This window comes from Parasteatoda tepidariorum, chromosome 5 (assembly GCF_043381705.1).
Source record: "Parasteatoda tepidariorum isolate YZ-2023 chromosome 5, CAS_Ptep_4.0, whole genome shotgun sequence".
NCBI lineage: Eukaryota > Metazoa > Arthropoda > Arachnida > Araneae > Theridiidae > Parasteatoda > Parasteatoda tepidariorum.
Window position 1 is genome coordinate 34,084,358 of NC_092208.1, and position 19,267 is coordinate 34,103,624.

At 26.6% G+C, this 19,267-nt stretch overlaps 1 protein-coding gene across 5 annotated transcripts; it reads right to left on the reverse strand.

Annotated features, from left to right (window-relative positions):
* On the reverse strand, positions 1–19,253 carry LOC107436150 (uncharacterized). Of its 5 annotated transcripts, none has more exons than XM_043040325.2 (9): positions 19,168–19,253; positions 18,470–18,534; positions 13,388–14,070; positions 11,752–11,859; positions 10,532–10,767; positions 9,315–9,437; positions 6,388–6,600; positions 4,910–4,978; positions 1–3,318 (listed from the first exon to the last, which is right to left on the reverse strand). In XM_043040325.2, the coding sequence occupies exons 2-9, from the start codon at positions 18,484–18,486 to the stop codon at positions 3,217–3,219; spliced, it is 1,551 nt and encodes a 516-aa protein (XP_042896259.1). In that variant the 5' UTR covers positions 18,487–18,534; positions 19,168–19,253; the 3' UTR covers positions 1–3,216. The 5 variants fall into 5 exon arrangements, with proteins under 5 accessions (XP_042896259.1, XP_042896257.1, XP_042896258.1 ...); XM_043040323.2 differs by having other exon boundaries at positions 19,080–19,212; XM_043040324.2 differs by lacking the exon at positions 19,168–19,253 and adding an exon at positions 19,035–19,119.
* Positions 19,254–19,267: the final 14 nt, after the last annotated feature.

Below are 19,267 nucleotides of genomic sequence, written 5' to 3' on the forward strand. Positions count from 1 at the left end.
TGTAGCTAAAAATATTTATTAAAATTCATAACAATTTTTTTACAGTCAAAATTGTAAAATATTGTAACAGAATGTACACTTTGGTAAAAACGCGCAAAGAGTTACTCAGAAATACTGTAAATGTATTAAGTAAAAAATGGAATTCATAGTATATTTTTAAAAAAATATTTTATTCATTTTAAAATTTATTTCGATCATTTTTTTCATAAATTTGTTTATTGCATTTTAACAGCCAATATATGCTTAGTAAACATCTTAAAACTTCACAAACTAATTATTAAATAATACTTTGTTTATATGTACATCAATCTAACCATCTTTACACATTTTTTTTAAAAAATAATTAACAGTTTATAAAATTAATTAATGCTGCCTGGGTAGATTTTGTTAAACAATAAAAACCTTTTTTAAATAACAAATGGAAAAAAAAAGTAGTAAGATCCATGGCTTTTTCTTTTATAAAAATGTTAAACAGATCACAACATAGCAAACTGGTTTTTTGCTATGTAAGAAAGAAGATTTCTAAGGATCACCATAGCTGACTAAGCTTTGCAAAAGACTAGGGTTTAATCTTCAGGACAGTTTGAAGCTCACCCAGCTTCAATGTATACAAACTTGTCTAGGAATAAAATGCTGTTCAAAATGCTGACCACATTACCCTAATCATGGTCGCAAAATTGAGGTGCTTTAATTTCCATGGCCTAAAAAAATCATCTAAAATTTTATTGCAACATGAAAATATCACTAATTTTGTAGATTCTATGAAATTCTAAAATATTTTTTTAAAAGGAAAAATATACAAATATTTCAGACTGCATTAAATTTTTTAAAGTTTTGAGATTTTTTTCTTCTCTCCCATTGAATAACAGGGGTAACCGGCTTTCGATGCAAGAAATCTTGCAGTTAAAAGTTTGGAAATAGCCAGGACTTGCACTCAGAGGACCAGCTCTAAAAACATATAACAAATGAACACAGAATTTATTTATTTTAGAAAATGATTAGATCTCAACAAACATGTTTAGACAAATATCACAGACAAAATTTTGTTTAAATTTTTTTTTATAAAGAATAAAAAATGTCAATGTTGTAATGCTACAATAGCATAACAAGTATGGAAGAAGTAGTTGATGGCTCTGCAACTTGTAAACTGCAGTGAAATGGCATACAGTACATAGTTTAAAAAAAGGACTGCCCCTATTTTTAAAATGCAAATAAATGAACATAATAGAAACATGCTAAGATATTTCGCTCTGCTTATGCTTTTCAATCTGTTCAAATTTCTGATCTGTTAATGTTCAAGCTTTTATGAGGAAATATTTCAAGGTGAAGGTTTGTTAAAAACATTAATAAAATTAACTTTAAATGTGTTCCAGCTATAATATAGTTTAGAATTCTTAGCTTCTCAAAAATAAAATCTGATTATGTCTTTGAAATATTATAAAAAGAGATAAAAACTGGGCAACAATTTTAAAAAAAGATTTAGTGCACAATCCATTTAATGCATAAAGTTGTACAACTACCAGAAAGTTTAAAAATTTATTAACAAAAATATAATGTATATAATTAATATTTCTATGCTTTAACAGATTCAATAAGTGTAGTGCTAACCTTAAATTGCCCAACCTTAAAAAAGAAAACTATTATTAATACAGTGGAAAATCCCATATTCGAAATCGATGCGACTCAGACATTAGATCTTAAAGGTAAACAAATATCAACACAAGCGTTATTCAATAAAAATAGCAAATAGACGATAATTAATGTCAATTTCATAAAACATTTTATTATAGGACAAATGTCAAATAAATAAAGATTGTTAAGTGCAATAAAATATGCATAAACAAAAAGGAATAAATAAATTAAAGTGAGTAAACGATGATTTAAACTTTCTCTTTCATAAATAAACACAGATTCCCTCCCTCCATTTAATGACAAGAATTTTTAGCATAGATAATCAGATAAGAATAACATTATAAAAGGAACCTCAAATTCCAAAAGTTAATTATTCTGATTTAACAAAAAAATAATACAAAACAAGAAAGAGAATTGATGTTTTATGTTAATACTGTTCAGTATCCTTTTAACAACTCTTTTAGTGTGCTTATTGAAGTAGAATAAATGTTTAGCTGTCGATAAAGCAGCAAGAAATAAGAAAAAATATTTTTTACTAGCACTTTTTTTAAACAAGAGTAAAAAAGATTTTCCTTTAAAAGAAAATATATTTGTTTACTTTAATTGTTAAAAATTGCCCAGAAAATAGTTGTTTCTGGTAAACAGAAGTCCGGATAAGGGACTTTTAACTGTAATAGTGTGAAATATTAATACACATATGCTAATTTTGTTAATACATGTATGCTGTTTGTATTTAAATTTAAATACATATACGTTAATTTTGAAAAATAAAATATTAAAAAGCCAATAAAGGTGAGCTATTTTAAATAAAAGTATGACTTTTTAATAAAAATAAGCCAGCTTTTTTGCAACCCTGGCATTCACATGAACTTCTAAATCTAATGCTCAATAAATGCAATTTGCATTGATGTTCTACGCGTCTAAGTTCTCATTTTCATAATTATTCAGAATAATAATAATAAAAAATAGTAGTAGTTAAGTAAAGCATTTTTTTGACATAATCTTATCTTTGAGCTTCTAAATACAGTAAAACTTTGCACAATGGAAGTTAAATGAATACTTTACACTGATTATATACATATAGATACATAATATATATGTTTCGTTGGTGTTAAAAAGAATTTTAATTTCTAAAATTCAGTTATCATGACAAAAATAAATGGTAAAAAGTATCATTAGTTTAAAACTAACATTATTTTAAACTATTTAAAACTATCATTAGTTTAAAATGGTTCCATAAAGTTTTGAAATTGAGATTCAATTATATTGAGCTCTTATAATGATATTCCATTCACAGCATTACAACTTATTATTTCTGTCACTTTTTGTGTATGCATTACAACAACAAACAAAAGCATACAGTTTTCACTCACTTATCAAATCTTTGATAGAAAAAACATATGAATAATAAACAACACTTAAATAAAGAGATAAAATTAAATAAATACATTTTCTAGTTCAATCTATTATTCCTTGGTGCTCAACAAAATTATTAATTGCAAGAAATGTTTTTATCACATAGCCATGGAATGACAAATTACAAACATTTAAAATGCAGTCATCCATTTGTATACAAAACGAGCATCACTTAGTCATTTCTGTAATGATAATTTTTGTAACAAAACCCACTAGCATGGCAAATACAACAGTGACGATAGTCCCGTGAGTCATCCCAAATCCGTAAATCTGAAAGAAAAAATAATTAATTTAACATCAGTAGATTTGGAATGCAAAATTTATGCATTCTTTTATAAATTTAGTCACAAATTGATCATCTATACTTCAAAACACTTTAATTAAAGCTATAGTTTAATTTTAATACTCTTGTATTATAAAAAAAATGTATGAAATATTTTAAAAAATTCTATTATGAAAACTGTAATTTACTAACTGGTATAAATCTATATATAAAATTAAACTAGAAGAAAATATAGATTATTATTCCTACGGACAGCATGTGACAAATGACACTAGAAGCATGGCAAAATGTGGATTCAAGTGTCTACATAAAATATTTTTTTTAAGTGTGGAATTTCAAATTCTTTGGATGAAGCAAAAATGATATTTTGAGTGGGTACAACAGATGAGGATGTAGTACAGTACAGAGCCCGTTCTCCGGAAATCAGAAAACCAAAAAACCGGAACGAAATTCGATCAATTTTCCGCCATTTTTTTAAAAAAAATGTTTTTTTCCTCATAAGATTTCAGGATTTTTCTTTCTTTTTTGAAAGATGTTTACCTTACCATCATTTTGGAAATAATCATTAGTGTATTACTTCATCGTTTTTTCTTCTTTTTAAGATTATTTCCAAATATTTTTTTTATATTTGAGTTTGACAATAAAAAAACGACTTTTTGTAGCGATTCAGAAAACCAAAAAAATCAGTTATCCGGAATAGCGATGGTCCCAATCGTTCCGGATAATCGGTTCCCTACTGTATAATCCATTATAGGGTGAAATCTGAATGATAAATCCATATCCGTTAATAAATTCGATACAGATGATCTTTAAATTTGTAGCTTTATGGTATGTTTTAAAAGTTTTCATTGTGTTATATTTTTGAAATGCTCATGAATAAATTATATTAACTTTCTTTATTCTTAATTTTTTCCTGAATGTAATTTTAAGTATTGTATATAAAAAAAACTTAATATGAAAAGAAAATACAATGAGAAAAAATGCAAAATTAATTGCAAATAATATATTAAAATTGATTTTTGAAAGGGGTAAATTGATACAGAGTTATCTATCTCATTGCTTATAATACATCAATATTTCACAATCAATGAAAGTCCAGATTTATGACCGGTGTATAAGTCGACCCCTGTTTTCATTCAATTTTGGGGGCATGAAAAATCAACTTATATACCAATATATAAGGTAACGCTGAAAATTCGAAATAATATGAGTTTCAGTTCGGAAAATTCAAATTTTTCATACGATGGCCTTAAAATTATACTAAAACAATCACACTTCAGATATGTTCTTTGTAAGAAAAAAATCGAGACCATATCATTGCAGAATTTCCAATTAATTATTCAAAAAATTTGTCAAGAAAACCTGTTACTTCAGTGAATCCTGGAACTTAGTAACAATTCAGCACCCAAAAATTCTCCGAACTAGGCACTCTAGCAACAACAAAAAATATAGCTGCAAAGTATTCAAATCATCATGTACATTATATAGCTATGTATCATATGATTCTGATAGTGATATTATAATTAAATCCTAACATAAGGAGAAGGGAAATGAAAAACACAAAATGAAAAAACTTACAGACATTTGAAGAGGATTTAAAGCCATGTATTGTAAAAGCCTGATTCTTTCTTCTTTTGGATACACACTCTAAATATAAAGAAAATGCAAATTGATTGGGTTTCATTAGAATCATTGGAAACATAACAAAAAACAGGCAAATATTTAAAAAAAAAAAGTTAAAAAAGAGGAAAATTTGCAATCTGAGGTAAAATCTCATGCCTGATGATACTAAAATGTTTTTAACCTGAAGCAAAGCTGCTTCTTTTAAAGTTTTCCATAAATTATTTTTCCTAGAATTTATGAAAAACACTATCAATAATAACTGACATAAAACAATTGACAAAACTCAACACATCTAGCATGGTGTCTCTGCTAAACATCAGCTAATTATAATCACTAAAGCAGTAAGTGCTCAAAACTGCATGCATCACAGAATTGAGATCCCTGCAGAAGAATTTCATGTTAGGAGCATAATTATTTACTTCAACGTTCTAACAGAACAACTTAAGCCTGAATTACGACGAAAAGTTTATATGTTGTTTGTAATTTTTATTTAAGTTTCAACATATAAAGTATATTTGTAAGTAAATTAAATTAGTATATTTAAAGTATATAAAGTATATTTTAAAGTAAAGTATATTATTTAATTAATTAAGATTACTTTCTTGAAATTTCAGTTTGCAAAATAAAATTATTTGCAGTTTTAAAAAAATAAGATAGTTTTCCTAAGTGAGAGTAGATAATTAATGATGTTATCTGCAGAATGTTATTAATCATCAAAAGTTTTGCTACAGAATATTGAATATAATTCCGCTTTTAGAGTCATAACTACTCCACATTTTAAATGCATATTATTTAAAGTTTAAAAATTTAATTTTTCAAATATTTTCATTGAATATTTTAAGCTTAAAATTAATAACGTATCACATAAATAAATTACTAATGATGAAATTTTGTTTTGTAAATTGTTTTTCTTACAATAATATTTTCATTGTCCAAAAATTATATAAAAATGTCCCTTTTTTATGGAATAATTATGCTTTTTTAATAAAAATAAAGAAATAAATACATTTTTCAGATGTTCAGGAAATTTTCAAAAAATTAGCACAATAATTTACCATGAATAAATAGTTAGCCAGCTATTTCTAACATTTTAATAACTGGTAAAAAAAATGAGACTCAAATAAGCGCTGTAATATCAGAATTTACAATTTATTTCAAATAAGAGAGCATGCTAAAACCTTGTTTCTTTTGGGGGATAACCTCCCTCTTAAATGGAGTCAGTATTATTCAAACCAGTAATGAGTGAGTAACCAGACCTAAGATTCATTATACATGTAATGATTTTCGATTTTTAAATATAGGGTTAAGTTTATTTTAGTTTTTTTTTAAACAAATCTACAGAAACGAAACCACAGTTATCACATTTACAATGGTTCTTTTACTAGAACTAAACATAATTATGGAAAGTAAAAAATGAAGAAAGTTTTACAAACCCTCAAAACTCTTTGTCCTTCAAAATTAACTTCTGCTATAGCAGTCGATAATACGACTAATATAATAAGAGGAAGGATAAACTGAAGCATATCAAATATTGTAGCTGCATGTCTTAGCCAATGTACAAGATACGTGGAACACCGTAAGAGAACAAGAGCACCAAAACTAGCATACCAACGTTGAAGGGCATATGATGAAAACCTCAATCTACACTAAAAAGAAGAAAAAAATTCAAGATTTTTATGATATTTAATTATTAAGTAACTAAAGATATAATGTATAGATCAAAAAACAGACACTACCATTCAAAATGTTAACATATCTAATCTTGAAACAAAATGTCCATCTGCATCAGTAAATAGAAGAAAATATGTTGAATTTTTGAGTTAGGATAATATAAAAATATGTAATGTACAGAACACATAGTAAAAACATGTTAAGTGATATTTTGAAAATACAAAGAAATTAAAATTAGAAACATATTATGAATCTCTCAAGCAAAGGACAGATTTTTTTCAAGACTTTGAAGCTTCTTGCACATCTTATTAGATTATTATTAACCAAGGTTTGAGTCTGTTAGGATGGAATTCAAATTTAGATAACTTTTCAACTAAAATATTTACTGAAGTTCTGGATTTGATGACAATGCACGTTTAAAATATTTCCCCATTGGTACAAGCAACATTTATTATTACTTTTAACAAAAGATATTTATGACCAATAAAAATTTTGACCAATTCCTGAGTAACTAGAATGCTTAAATTTTAGCTGGAGCTGTATGTATGATGACTATACAAGTTGCAATCATTTCCTAAAAAGTACAAAGTAATTGATTGCCAATAGAATTATCAACCACTTACCAACTTAATAGAAATTTACAGATAAAAATTAAACAAGAAGAAAAACAAAATTAAGTAAAGATATTCAAAACTATACATTTTTCAAGAAGGGAAGAATATTATTTTCAAACTTTAGATAAAAAATGTAGGTTACATCAGTTTTGCAATAAAATCTTTTTGTTTCACAAACTACCTCACTTTTAAAAGTAAGTCATCCTACATTTCCCATTTTAAATCTAATATATTTGTTAATAAAATTATTTTATTTTTTAGTATATATAAAAAATGCACTTTTTAAAATTTTATTTTATTTTATTATTTTTTAAAGCTCTTATATTGAAATTCATTGACAGAATACTCGAAATTTTTTTCCAATAAACTCAAATTTAAATTATTTTTTTTTTAAATGCTAATACTATCAACATTTTTCAAATGAGCATTACCAAAGCCTTCAGAAATGGTGATATATTTTCAAAATCAAAAGTCATAACATAAAGAAGATAAAAAATTTAGCACATTTCTGAATTACAGCAATACTAAAACTATTCCTTTTATTCCAGAAACAGCTATTTAGTTATGAAATTTTAAAAGAAAAAGTGTATGCTGTGACAAAACTTATGCTTATATTTACAAAATTTATTTTACAAAACTAAATATCTACACGATTAGAACCAATTTTAATTTTGATTGTTAAAAATGTTCTAACACTTCATACAAATGATTAACTATTGTAATCACATTCTATAAATCTATCAAACACATAAAAAATTGCCATTAATTTTGAAACATGCAGAACATACTACATTTTCTTTATTTTGATGTCTCGTATCTTATTTAGTTTTAAAGTAATTTTTGATTGACTTTACAAAATGATAAGTTAACTTAAAAATTAGATACAATCATACATATTCAAAACATTTTTAATTTCTCATTTCACTTTAAACCTTAGCTGTACTTAAATAAATAGCAGGTTAGAAAAAAAATCACATATCAGTAAAAAAAATAATTATTTATAAAACAACACATTTACAAAACAGTAAGCAAAAAGAGGATTAAACATATTTTTCATACTTTTTTCCTTCTTATAAATTTCTTTTGAAGCGTAATGAAATGTTCATTGTCCTTAAGTAAAAAACATGTTTTTCTTTATAAATTAGGGAGGGTTAGTAAGCAAAGGAACACAGCCTCTAATAGAAATCAAATAATAATACTGCGACAGTAGAACGTTGATTTAGAGATACTTGACTAACTGGGCAAAACCTACGTAAATTACAGGATGTCACTATATCGAGGACAAGAAAATTCCCATGAAAACTCAGATCTAAATTCGTGCAAACGTAATTATATTTTGTGAAAAAGCTAAACACAATCTAAAACTTGAATGTAATTTATTTAGTTACGTAGAAAAACGCACATTATTTTAATGAAAGAAATCCTGTTAACCTTTTTTTTTTTATCTTAAAAGTACATAAAGTACTTTCCAAGAATTTCAAGGCATTCATTAAATGAAGATGGATCTGATGATTTACAGTCATCTTCCTCACTACTATATTTGATGATTTCAACTATTAAAGCTGGGTCTGATTCACAAGTCAACAGATATTTATTAGATTATGAATATTTCATATAGTTGGTATCAGGCATAGCTCTGAAATGCTGTCAGTATTCTCCCGTGTCAGTACTGATATAAAATTATCTTTCCTAAAGACATTACCAATACTGTCTTCAAAAACTTTTTCCTGGGCAGATTCGGAACATCGGTATTTCAGGGAAATAGTATTAGAAGATGTTACAAATACTGGGGTATTTCTGTACATTAATGATATAGAAAATGAAAGAGGGACAAGTTGAAAAGACAGTAAAACGAGAAATTATTTTTCACGGGTAATGTTAAATCAGAGTTCAACCGTATAAAGCATAAAAGCTGAGGCATTAAACAAAACCAAGGCCAAAATCGCAAGCTCAGACTATGAAGCGATTTGAAATAAATTGAACAAGAAAGCAATTTTGAGAGCACATGAGTAATAATAAATAGAAACAGAGGCACCAAGTGACAAGACTAATTAATAATCTAAATGAAAAATTACATTTAATTTCCAAAAATGATGCATAAGTAAATCACTTGTCATGGCATGTGGAACAGCTGCAACTTGCATTGATGAATCACTTCTCTTATCCACTCTTTTAGAATTAGAAGCATAATCCTGATCCTAAAATTAAAATGACAATGTTATCTTTTTTTCGTATACAAAAAATGTGCATTAAAAAACAAAATATATACTTTCTTAGTAAGATATTAATATAAAAGATAAAAAAATTTAAAAAAAACTCATAGGAAATAGATTAATAATGCCTAGTTGGTTGATTACAGTATTTCACGGTCTAAAAAATATTTATAATTATGTTACTTTCTTACACATCATTATCGTCATTAGTCTAGTTAATCATTTAATCGTATATCAGGAATATTTAGATATGAATTAATGTTTTAGTTGAGATTTTAAAAAACATGCATACAAATTAAAGCTAAAATAAGATTGATAATTTACCTGATATTTGGTCACTATTATTAGATTTGTTAAAATCTTGAATATACCCTTTTAAAGTACAAAAATCTTAAATAATGATTTGTACAAAAACCTTAACTTAAATAGGGTTTTTTATTGGTGTTTAGTAACTACAAGAATGCAAAGCAAACCATGAAAGATTGCATCACTATCTTGCATCACTTTCATTGTGAAGCATCAACGAACAGTGGGCAGAGCCCACTAAAAATTATTATTTGTTAGACAGCTTAAGGCTTTTATAAATGTGAATAAAACCAATTTGTATGGGTTCACAATTAGTATTGTGAAATTTAGGGCATAAATACACACTTAAAATGCTTTTCTTTTAATAATTAATTTGCACATTGGACAAATGGAGGTATTAAAATTTAGGACAAATGGTGGTATTAAAAAACTAGTAACAAATGCAGTAACAAGGCAACTTTTTTTTCTTCAAATTATATTGCATTTCCGACTGTTGCAATATAGCTGCATTGATTAATACAAAATCTGGGAATGAATATAAGTCAGTTCTTTTCTAAATAGTGATGGAGAAAATCGATGCAAATTTATATAGATTTTAAGTTTTCACTCTCGAATAATTTGAGAACCTGCTTTTACTATGTTATTGCATCAAGCTTCCCGACTGCTCACATACATATATAAAACAGAAAAACAATATTTGCCATTTGAAACTATGTATGGTTATGACAAAAAGAGAAAAAATTAGACATAAAAACACTTTAAACTATACATACTTCTTGTAAATTAATATCATTATGCTGAGCATTTAAGTAAACTTCATTTTGAATTCCCTGAGTTATTGGAGAGAATATCACATTAATTTCTTCAGACTGATTTAGATGTTGATTATTTGAAGTGGCTGTTCTAGGTACTAAGTTTTGGTCTGCTGTAAGACCTGCTGTTCTTTTTGACGTGGGTATATAAGCTACATATTCTTCATCGTTCTCATCCTCTGCAATCCATAATGATTCTACGACACAAAAAAATAAAAATAAATAATTCCTAGTTAAAGTGCAAAGATCAAACACACAGCACATTTTTCTTTTCCTTACATTTTATACTAATATATGTACACACACACATATATATACACAAATTAAAAATATAGAGAAAACTTGTCATGAAAATATTTTAAATCATTTTTGAAAAATGCCTTAAGCGCAAGTACATTTGAATTCACTACTCGCTTTATATATTATAAAATGAATTTTATTCTGTATTTCTTTGTTTTATATTATTTTGCTTCATTGTTCCATTTTACATTGTTTTATTTACATTTTTTGCCTAATAAGTTCCATTTTTGTCACAATTTGTTGGCACTCCTCACACTATTGTATTGTTATATTTTGTTTCGGTTGTATTAATACAATATTAGAAAGCACTATATTTTCGGATATAATCGTGCGAGCTGAAGACAAGATCATATATTTTTTCCTGAGTATTATTTTTTTAATTTTAAAATTTTCTGAAATTTTAAATTTGTTAAAATTTTTAAAAGTTTAATATTTTTAACTTTTAATAAAAAAAATTTTCTCGTTTAAAAATTTTTTACATATTTTTCACTGTATTTCCCATATTTTTAGCTTATTTTATAAGTTTTATGTACTTGCTGCTTCCTACACAGTAAATAAAACCTATTATTTTTCATAATTTTCCTCGTTAATCTCTCTTTTCTTTTAACCTTTTTGTTTCTGTTATTATACATATAAAAACTATACTTATTTAATTTATTAAAAATTACTTCTCATTAAACATTAAATAATCCTTAGCTAGAAGAAAATGTTCAAGTTTTTTTGGTTCAAAAATGCAGAAAATAATAAATAAATAAATATTTCATTTTCTCTGCATTTTAAATTTATAAGCTTCATGCTTCAAAACTTTTCTGAATGGCTAGAGTAAATAATAAATATTGGCAAGAGTTATGCTTTGTTTAAAAAACACATATTGTTTTTACCTTGCCAAATATCTTCTTGATTCATTGACGGGAATCTGTGAGAAAACGACAAATGGTGTTCAATTACTGAAGCATCATATTCAATTTCTTTAATAAACCTTCTTAATCCTGCAAAATGAAGAGTGCAAAATAAATCCTGCAGAATAATTGCAAGTCAATCTAAAAAGACCATCTTATGTAAATCATACAAATTGTTTTCATGATAAATATATATAATTTGTTCTTACATAATAATATTCACACCATAATATTAATTGATAGTTATAATCAAGCTATTAGTTAATATATGAATCTTAGAACAATGACAATAATCTTTATGTTTAGCTATAAATTTTAACCCAATCAAAAATCTTATTTATTTCTACCTATCATGTAATAAACCTATTTTAAAGCAATGCTTAAAAAAAAAAAAAAAAAAAAAAAAAAAAAAAAAAAAAAAAAAAAAAAANTTAGAGATTTTGATGCATAAAAAGTGTACTTCATAAAGTAATAGCAAGTTTAAAAAAATTTAGATAATTCTGAAATGATTTAGAAAACTCATTATTTATAATTTTATTGTTTTACAAATGAGGAGTTAAAAATTATTAGAATTGAAAAATTAAATCATTTGACTATAAAGTAAAAAATTAATAAATAAAAAAAAATGAATGCATAAAAAATTTTCATCTTTGCAAGTTGCGGAAATTTTTTTTTAATATTTCACAACCATGTAACGATCATAATAAATACTTTGTTTAATATAAAATTTTCATTACTGTTATTGTGAGGTTAAATTAAATTCTATACATTTCATATTAATATGCCAATGCCAACAACAATATACAACGGTAAAACACAAATTTCAACAAGTTTCCAAGATTGTTCTATCCAGCAATAGTTCAGGGAAATAGTTCACTTTAGCGGCATGAACCATTTAAATTGCATTGGTCAAATGGAGTGAAAAAAAAACTTAAGCACATGTACATAAATATAGATAATGGAGAAAGCAAAAAGGAACCAATTCTGCAACAAAGAAATAAAATTTCAAATTTATTTTTAGTAGCAAACTGGTAAAAGATTCACACATTTTTCACAATTCAATTTGAACAGGAGACATTTGATGGCTCAGAGAATAGTGAGTTTGCCTTCCAATAAAGTGAATCGGATTCGAATCTCATCATTCGCTGGTCGATACGAATTCTGCATCCGGTTTGCACAGTGCTGACGTAAAATATCCTCAGTGGTAGATGAATCATGGGATAGAGTCCCTAGCTGTCCAGTTAACATTGGGAGGTTTACGTGGTTTTCCTCTTTGTGTAATGCAAGTGTAGATTAGTTCTAACAAAAAGTCTTCTAATTTTCTCCCTATACTTGATCCAGGAGTTCCCTTGTCTTCTGGATGGGTTCAAAATTACAGAGTTGAACTTTAGTAGCCGTAAACCCAAAAAAATGGGCCGACTGTTCAGTGATGGATATAAAATAAAATTAGAACAAGTCAAAATTTCAACCAGATTGATTGGATCTCAATACCCATATGAAATGCGCAGGAGTCTTTTCAAGCTTAATTTTAGTATGATTTTAACTTCAAAAAATAGATTTAAAATACATAAAAAACACAAAATAAAAGAAATGTATCACATTAAAAACAAAAACTTACCAATGGTATGAGTACGGCACACGGACATGAATATAAAGGACACTAAGCAATGCCACACTAATGTAAACACTGAAAACACAATGCTGGAGGCACTCATGATATGGCACACTAAAGGTTCGAGAGAAATTTTTTGACAGTCTTCACCGGCAAACCAACCTAAACATTCAACAATGTTGGCAGCAGTAAAAAATATGCCTATAATAAAAATCACAAAAGCACCATTCATTTTAAATACAGTTCGAGAATGCAGGCGTACATCTTTGATAAATCTTGAATGCAGAAAAAGGCGACTGCTTAAATCCTTGCAATAAAACCCAAATCCGCACCAAAAGTAAACCAGCAGAACACTCACTGATCCACCAGGTATGTCTCGTGGAGTATTTGGTGAAATTATGTCATAAGCCACATACCAAGTATATGAAATGGCGAAAGTGAGAGCTCCAGCAAATGTCAAACCATGTAAAATTGTCCCTAAGATAGGCTTAGATTTTCTTTCCAGGGGGATACCATGACACTTAGCAATGACATGCCATGCCCAAAGTGGTAGATGCCTTGACTGCTTGATGCTTGTAATGATATTTTTTTGCTCCATACTAGAAGCTGTATCAATGAAGGTTTGCACATTTTGATCTAATATTTCTGTATCATAGAAACGGGAAGTCACAGAGGTCGATCTAACTCTCCTAAAAATTAAATATATTTTATGAAGGAACTCATATTTATAAGTTGCAATAGTAATATTTTGTAATAATGTTGAGATTACATTTAAGATTATTAGATTCTATTAAAAATTTGAAGTTTAACTTATGCATTAAATAAATCATTAACAGTATGTCAGATTATAGAAAATGATGAAAGAAGCATAAACTCGTGGATTTGAAGTAAAAGCATGACTGTACTGTTATGTCAAAATGTATCCTGATTTTAAAATTTTTATATCAAGAAACTAAAATTGCAAATGAAGCTTTAACAAAATGCTAAAATGCCTCAGACGTTGTGAATATGAGTTTGCATCCTAATTTGAAAGCCTAAGTGTATTTCATTTGAGACAAACTTTACAAGAATCCTTTCAGGTTCATTTCTTCAAAATTACACAGAAAAGAAAAAACTATCTTTAAATTACTTATTTTAATGAATTTTAAATAAATTTAAAATTTTGTATGGTATTTTTAATATGAATTACATTTTTAAGAAGCTAATTAAGTGTGGTACCAAAGGAAATTACAATATTCAGGGATGAGATTAGCCAAAAAAAAGGCAAAAAAGCTGAATTTCCATGATAGTAAATTTTACGCAAGCGCAACCCTTTAATAATAAATTCCAGACAGTTTAAGGTAATAAATAATGAGTTGATATACAATTGTGTACTTATCTATTATTATATAAATGATTGCATTGATACTTAACATTTAGTGAAAAAAAAATTACCAATTGAAAAAATAAAGCTGGAAATTATATTTTTCCTCAGTTCACATAAGAGACAATTATTACTTGAAAAACTACCTGGTTTAGCAAATTAAAACTACTGAGAATATACATTAATATTTCATTTCTTTTAATAAATACTGTTATGTGATTTATAGCAAATATATCAGTAATATTACTTTTTAAATTATATTGGGAAAAAAAACTTTAACAATGGACCGAATCATTATGTTCATATTATAGTCTAATCTAACTAGAGCCCTCTGAAACATATCAATAACAGTGAAGTAGAAATATATAGTAACTCCTTAACATACAAAAATTGCTATTTTAGTTTGAAAAATTACATGACAATCAGCAACTGTTTAGATAATTGTTTTTTATTTGATAAGAATTTTGCATTTTATAGCATAAATAACAGCAATTATAAATAAAATTTTGATGATGAGTTAATTAACTCTTTTTCCAAAAAAAAAAAAATTAAATTAAATCCCTTTTTAAGTGATTGCTTTTGTTTGCTATATCTTTTATGTTTGCTATATTTAGTCGTTAGTCCATCTTCAAACATCTTGTGACAAATCCTATTTTTTCTTCTTTGCAAGCACAGAATGTAAGTTTTGAATATATTCCCTTCCAGTTTCTCTGATGTTGTAACACTTACATATACTAATAATCGTCGTTAGAAAAACAGTCACCTTTATAGTAACTAATTTTAAAAAAAATTTACTTCTTACAAGAATCGCGATAGTTGATCTTAAAATTGCGTGAATATGAATAACAATTATGGATTTTGAAATCACATGAATATGAAACTAGATATACGATTTTGAAAATGAGAAAATACAAACTGGGATATAGAATTTTTAAAACGCGCAAATACAAATCACGATTCACAATTTTCAGATCACGTAAATACGAATCATGATGCGTAATTTTTAGATTGCATTAATAAGAATTATGATGCATAATTTTTAGAATGCCTGAATGCGAATCCCTATGCCTTATTTTAAAATCATGTATAAATACAAAAATCAGCGTTTGATATTATAAACCGCATGAACAAATCAAGACATTGAATTTCAAACTTGCGTGAATACGAATCGCTACATTGGTTTTTAAAAAGGAGTAAATACGAATCACAATATAGGATTTTTAAATCTCGTAAATAAGAATCACAACGTACAATATTCAAATCGCGTGAATAAGAATCGCAACATGCAAATACGAAAAGCTATGTTTGATATTAAAATCGTGTGAATAAGAATCCAGATATTAGCAGATTTCAGGCTTGGGACCTCTAAAAGGCTTGTCAGAAGCAGCGTCGTTTGAACTACGAAAATCGGATCTATCTGGAGGGCGGGTAAAAAATTCGGAAAATCTTATCTGCTGCGTGTAAAAGGGGAGAAAATAGCTAAAATAAAAATGAGAAAGGATTGGTAGCTATGTAGTTTGAATTTTCTGCTTCCCTTTGAAAATCTGTGAATTTTCTGAAAAAGAGGAATACTTATAAAAAAAAGTGAAATTTTTAGAAAATCTGAATTTTTGATAAAAAAGCTGAAATTCAAGAGATAAAAGTGAAAAAAGCAGAGATCCGCTAAAAAGCGGAAAAATCTCATCCCTGAATATTTCAAACGGATGTTTTGACATGATTTAATAGGTAAAAAATATATATATTACTCAATTTTGCTATTTCCATGGGAAGGAGATTTAAAAATTACATGCTACATCTGATTTTTATTAGATAAAAAAGGCAAATAGAAATTTGCTTGTTACAATACATAGTTTATTTCTTTAAATGTAATTGTTTTTCTTAAAATTAGTTTTAACATCTTTTATGTGTACCTAACATTTATGGTCCTTTGTACAATAAGGAATACAACTTAAAAAAAAAAAAAAAAAAACATAACTCAAAAAGGAACGGTNTTTGCTTGTTACAATACATAGTTTATTTCTTTAAATGTAATTGTTTTTCTAAAAATTAGTTTTAACATCTTTTATGTGTACCAAACATTTATGATCCTTTGTAAAATAAGGAATACCACTTAAAAAAAAATAAAAAATAACTAATGCATAAACCTAAACATTTAAACAGCATTACAAAATTCATGTTTCTTTTTTTTTGTATAATCAAAGAAAAAGAGAAAGGAATATAACAAGACTTATTTTAGAGAGGAAATAATATTTTATACACCTAACCATACCAACAAAACTAGAGTCCTACGTTATACTACAGTTGATGCATGCTAAAACTAAAGCCATAAATAACTAGCTGTAGTAGCGAAACTCTTCTCCCTGTCACCTTTGATTGGATGATGCCAGTAATATGGATAAGACGGCTATATTTTACAGATTTGCTTGAATACGTCTAGCACGCTACTAACGTTATCCAGTTTATTTATGTATGTACTTTTGATTTAATATTTAAATCGAGTAACAAATACTATGAAATTTACAGATACCTTCTTGCTGCACTTTTGCATGTTCGAATAATTTGAAATCAAGATACCAATTATGGAAATAATTATATAATTTCATTACAGGTGTGTACAAAAATAATAATAATACTTTTCGTAAAATTTAGCAATTTATAGTCCATTTTTAAAGACACTCTAATTCATGCTAACTATATATTAAAAGAGTTTATCATGTATAGCCAAATGTAAATTTATATAATTTAAGAGTAGAAGAAAAATGCGACACTGTAAATATTGTAGATATTTATTTAATATAGAAGTGAAAGTAATTAGAGAAATAAAAGTTAATATTATGTAAATAATTATCCAATACCTCTAAAAGCGAATGAAAAGTAAAAAAATTTCATGCACAGTTAAACTAATGTGCATGTATTAATATATATAAAGAATTATTTCTTAATATGAAATAACTAATGCACATTTTAATATTAAAATAAAATATTCAAATTAAAGATGGAATTTTTTTATTATAGTATGATATTAAGTATTTAAATTATACTTGAGAATCTATAAACATCCATTTAAAAAAACTGATTTTAAGATGTGAAATGCTTTATTTCTCTTTTGCAGGCGTAAGGAGAGACAGTACTGGTTGGCAGGATATTAAATTATATACCATTATTAATATTAAGACATTTCTTAATATTAATAAAGGTACATAATTGAAATGGCACATAAAAGAATGGTTTTTCTGATAGGTACCTATTTTGTGAAAATTTAGATATAATTTGTGAAAAATTAAATATTTTATTAAAAAATCAACACAAAAATTTGGATTTATTGTTTCTTAAGAAATACAAAAATAAAATTTCAGGAAAAAGAATTTTGTGAAACTACCGTTTTTCCTAAAGTTAATTTTGTGAAACTACAGTTTTTCCTAAAGTTGATTTTGTGAAACTACCGTTTTTCCTAAAGTTAAATTTGTGAAGGTACCGCTAAACGGTAGTAAATTCGGCCTGGACAGGCCCCTGTAAGGCATAAAGAAAATTCAACTATTTTTTTAAAATTCCTTTCTTTCTCTTTTAATTCAATTTTTTGTAAATGCATACTTTGTTCAATGTTAAAAAAATAAATAAAATAAAATAGTAAAAGACATATCTAAAAAGTTGGCAGAAGTCTTTATTTTATACACTAGTTCCAGGATAACTGAGTACCCAAATAATTTATTTAGAAGAAAACTTACGGAGCTCTTTGAGCCATTTCTATAGGATGAGATTCAACTGATTCATCATCAAAAATTGTACTTGCCTACAGTTCAGAAAGAGAAAAAGAACAGACATTAATACAGAACAAAGAAATACATTTGAAAATAAAAATTTTACTATTAGGAATAAAAAAAGTTTTTTCCAGCGTGATATGATGCACCAAAACCTTTGTCTATTTAACAACATCAATAAAATCTTTTTATTTACCCTTAGGTACTTGTGGGGCTTATCATAACAAAATGATTCCATTACTCAAATATTAAATATATTTAACTAAGATTTTAAAATTTATATTTAAAGGGCTTGCATTGTACTCGAAATTTTGAAAACAGAAACAATTAACTTGATTAGATCAAACACGATCATATCCGAAGAAGAAGTTCCGATTTCTTATGAAAGAAAATAAATAAACTTAACAAATACCATAGCAAACTTTTCAGATATAATTAGACATTGTAAACTGATAACTATATTTTATCTGCCAGTTCTTTTGACAGATAAGCTTAATTTCTCTACACAATTGAAAACAAAAATAAATATTACGTAATAAAAAGACAAGCCAATTAGAAAGTTGAATGCATCAGTTACCCAACATGTTTATAATAACCCTACACAAATTTTAATCAGCTGAATAAATTCAAGATAACTAAATCAACTCGCAAGAGGAAGAATTAACATTTTCTTTTGCCTGAATGTATGCTTAAGTGCCAAGTCTGGAGTCAGCTGTGAGCAATTTTTAGCCAATCCGTATTTTTTAATTTTTTTTTAAACATTCA

Excerpts from the sequence above, each read along its gene's own strand:
- LOC107436150 (XM_043040321.2), bottom strand. The coding sequence starts at position 18,740 with ATGGAATCATTTTGTTATGATAAGCCCCACAAGTACCTAAGG. Across the intron at positions 18,535-18,698 it reads AGCCCCACAAGTACCTAAGG|GCAAGTACAATTTTTGATGA; the intron begins GTAAATAAAAAG and ends TCTGAACTGTAG. Across the intron at positions 4,979-6,387 it reads AAGGACAAAGAGTTTTGAGG|AGTGTGTATCCAAAAGAAGA; the intron begins GTTTGTAAAACT and ends CTTTATATTTAG.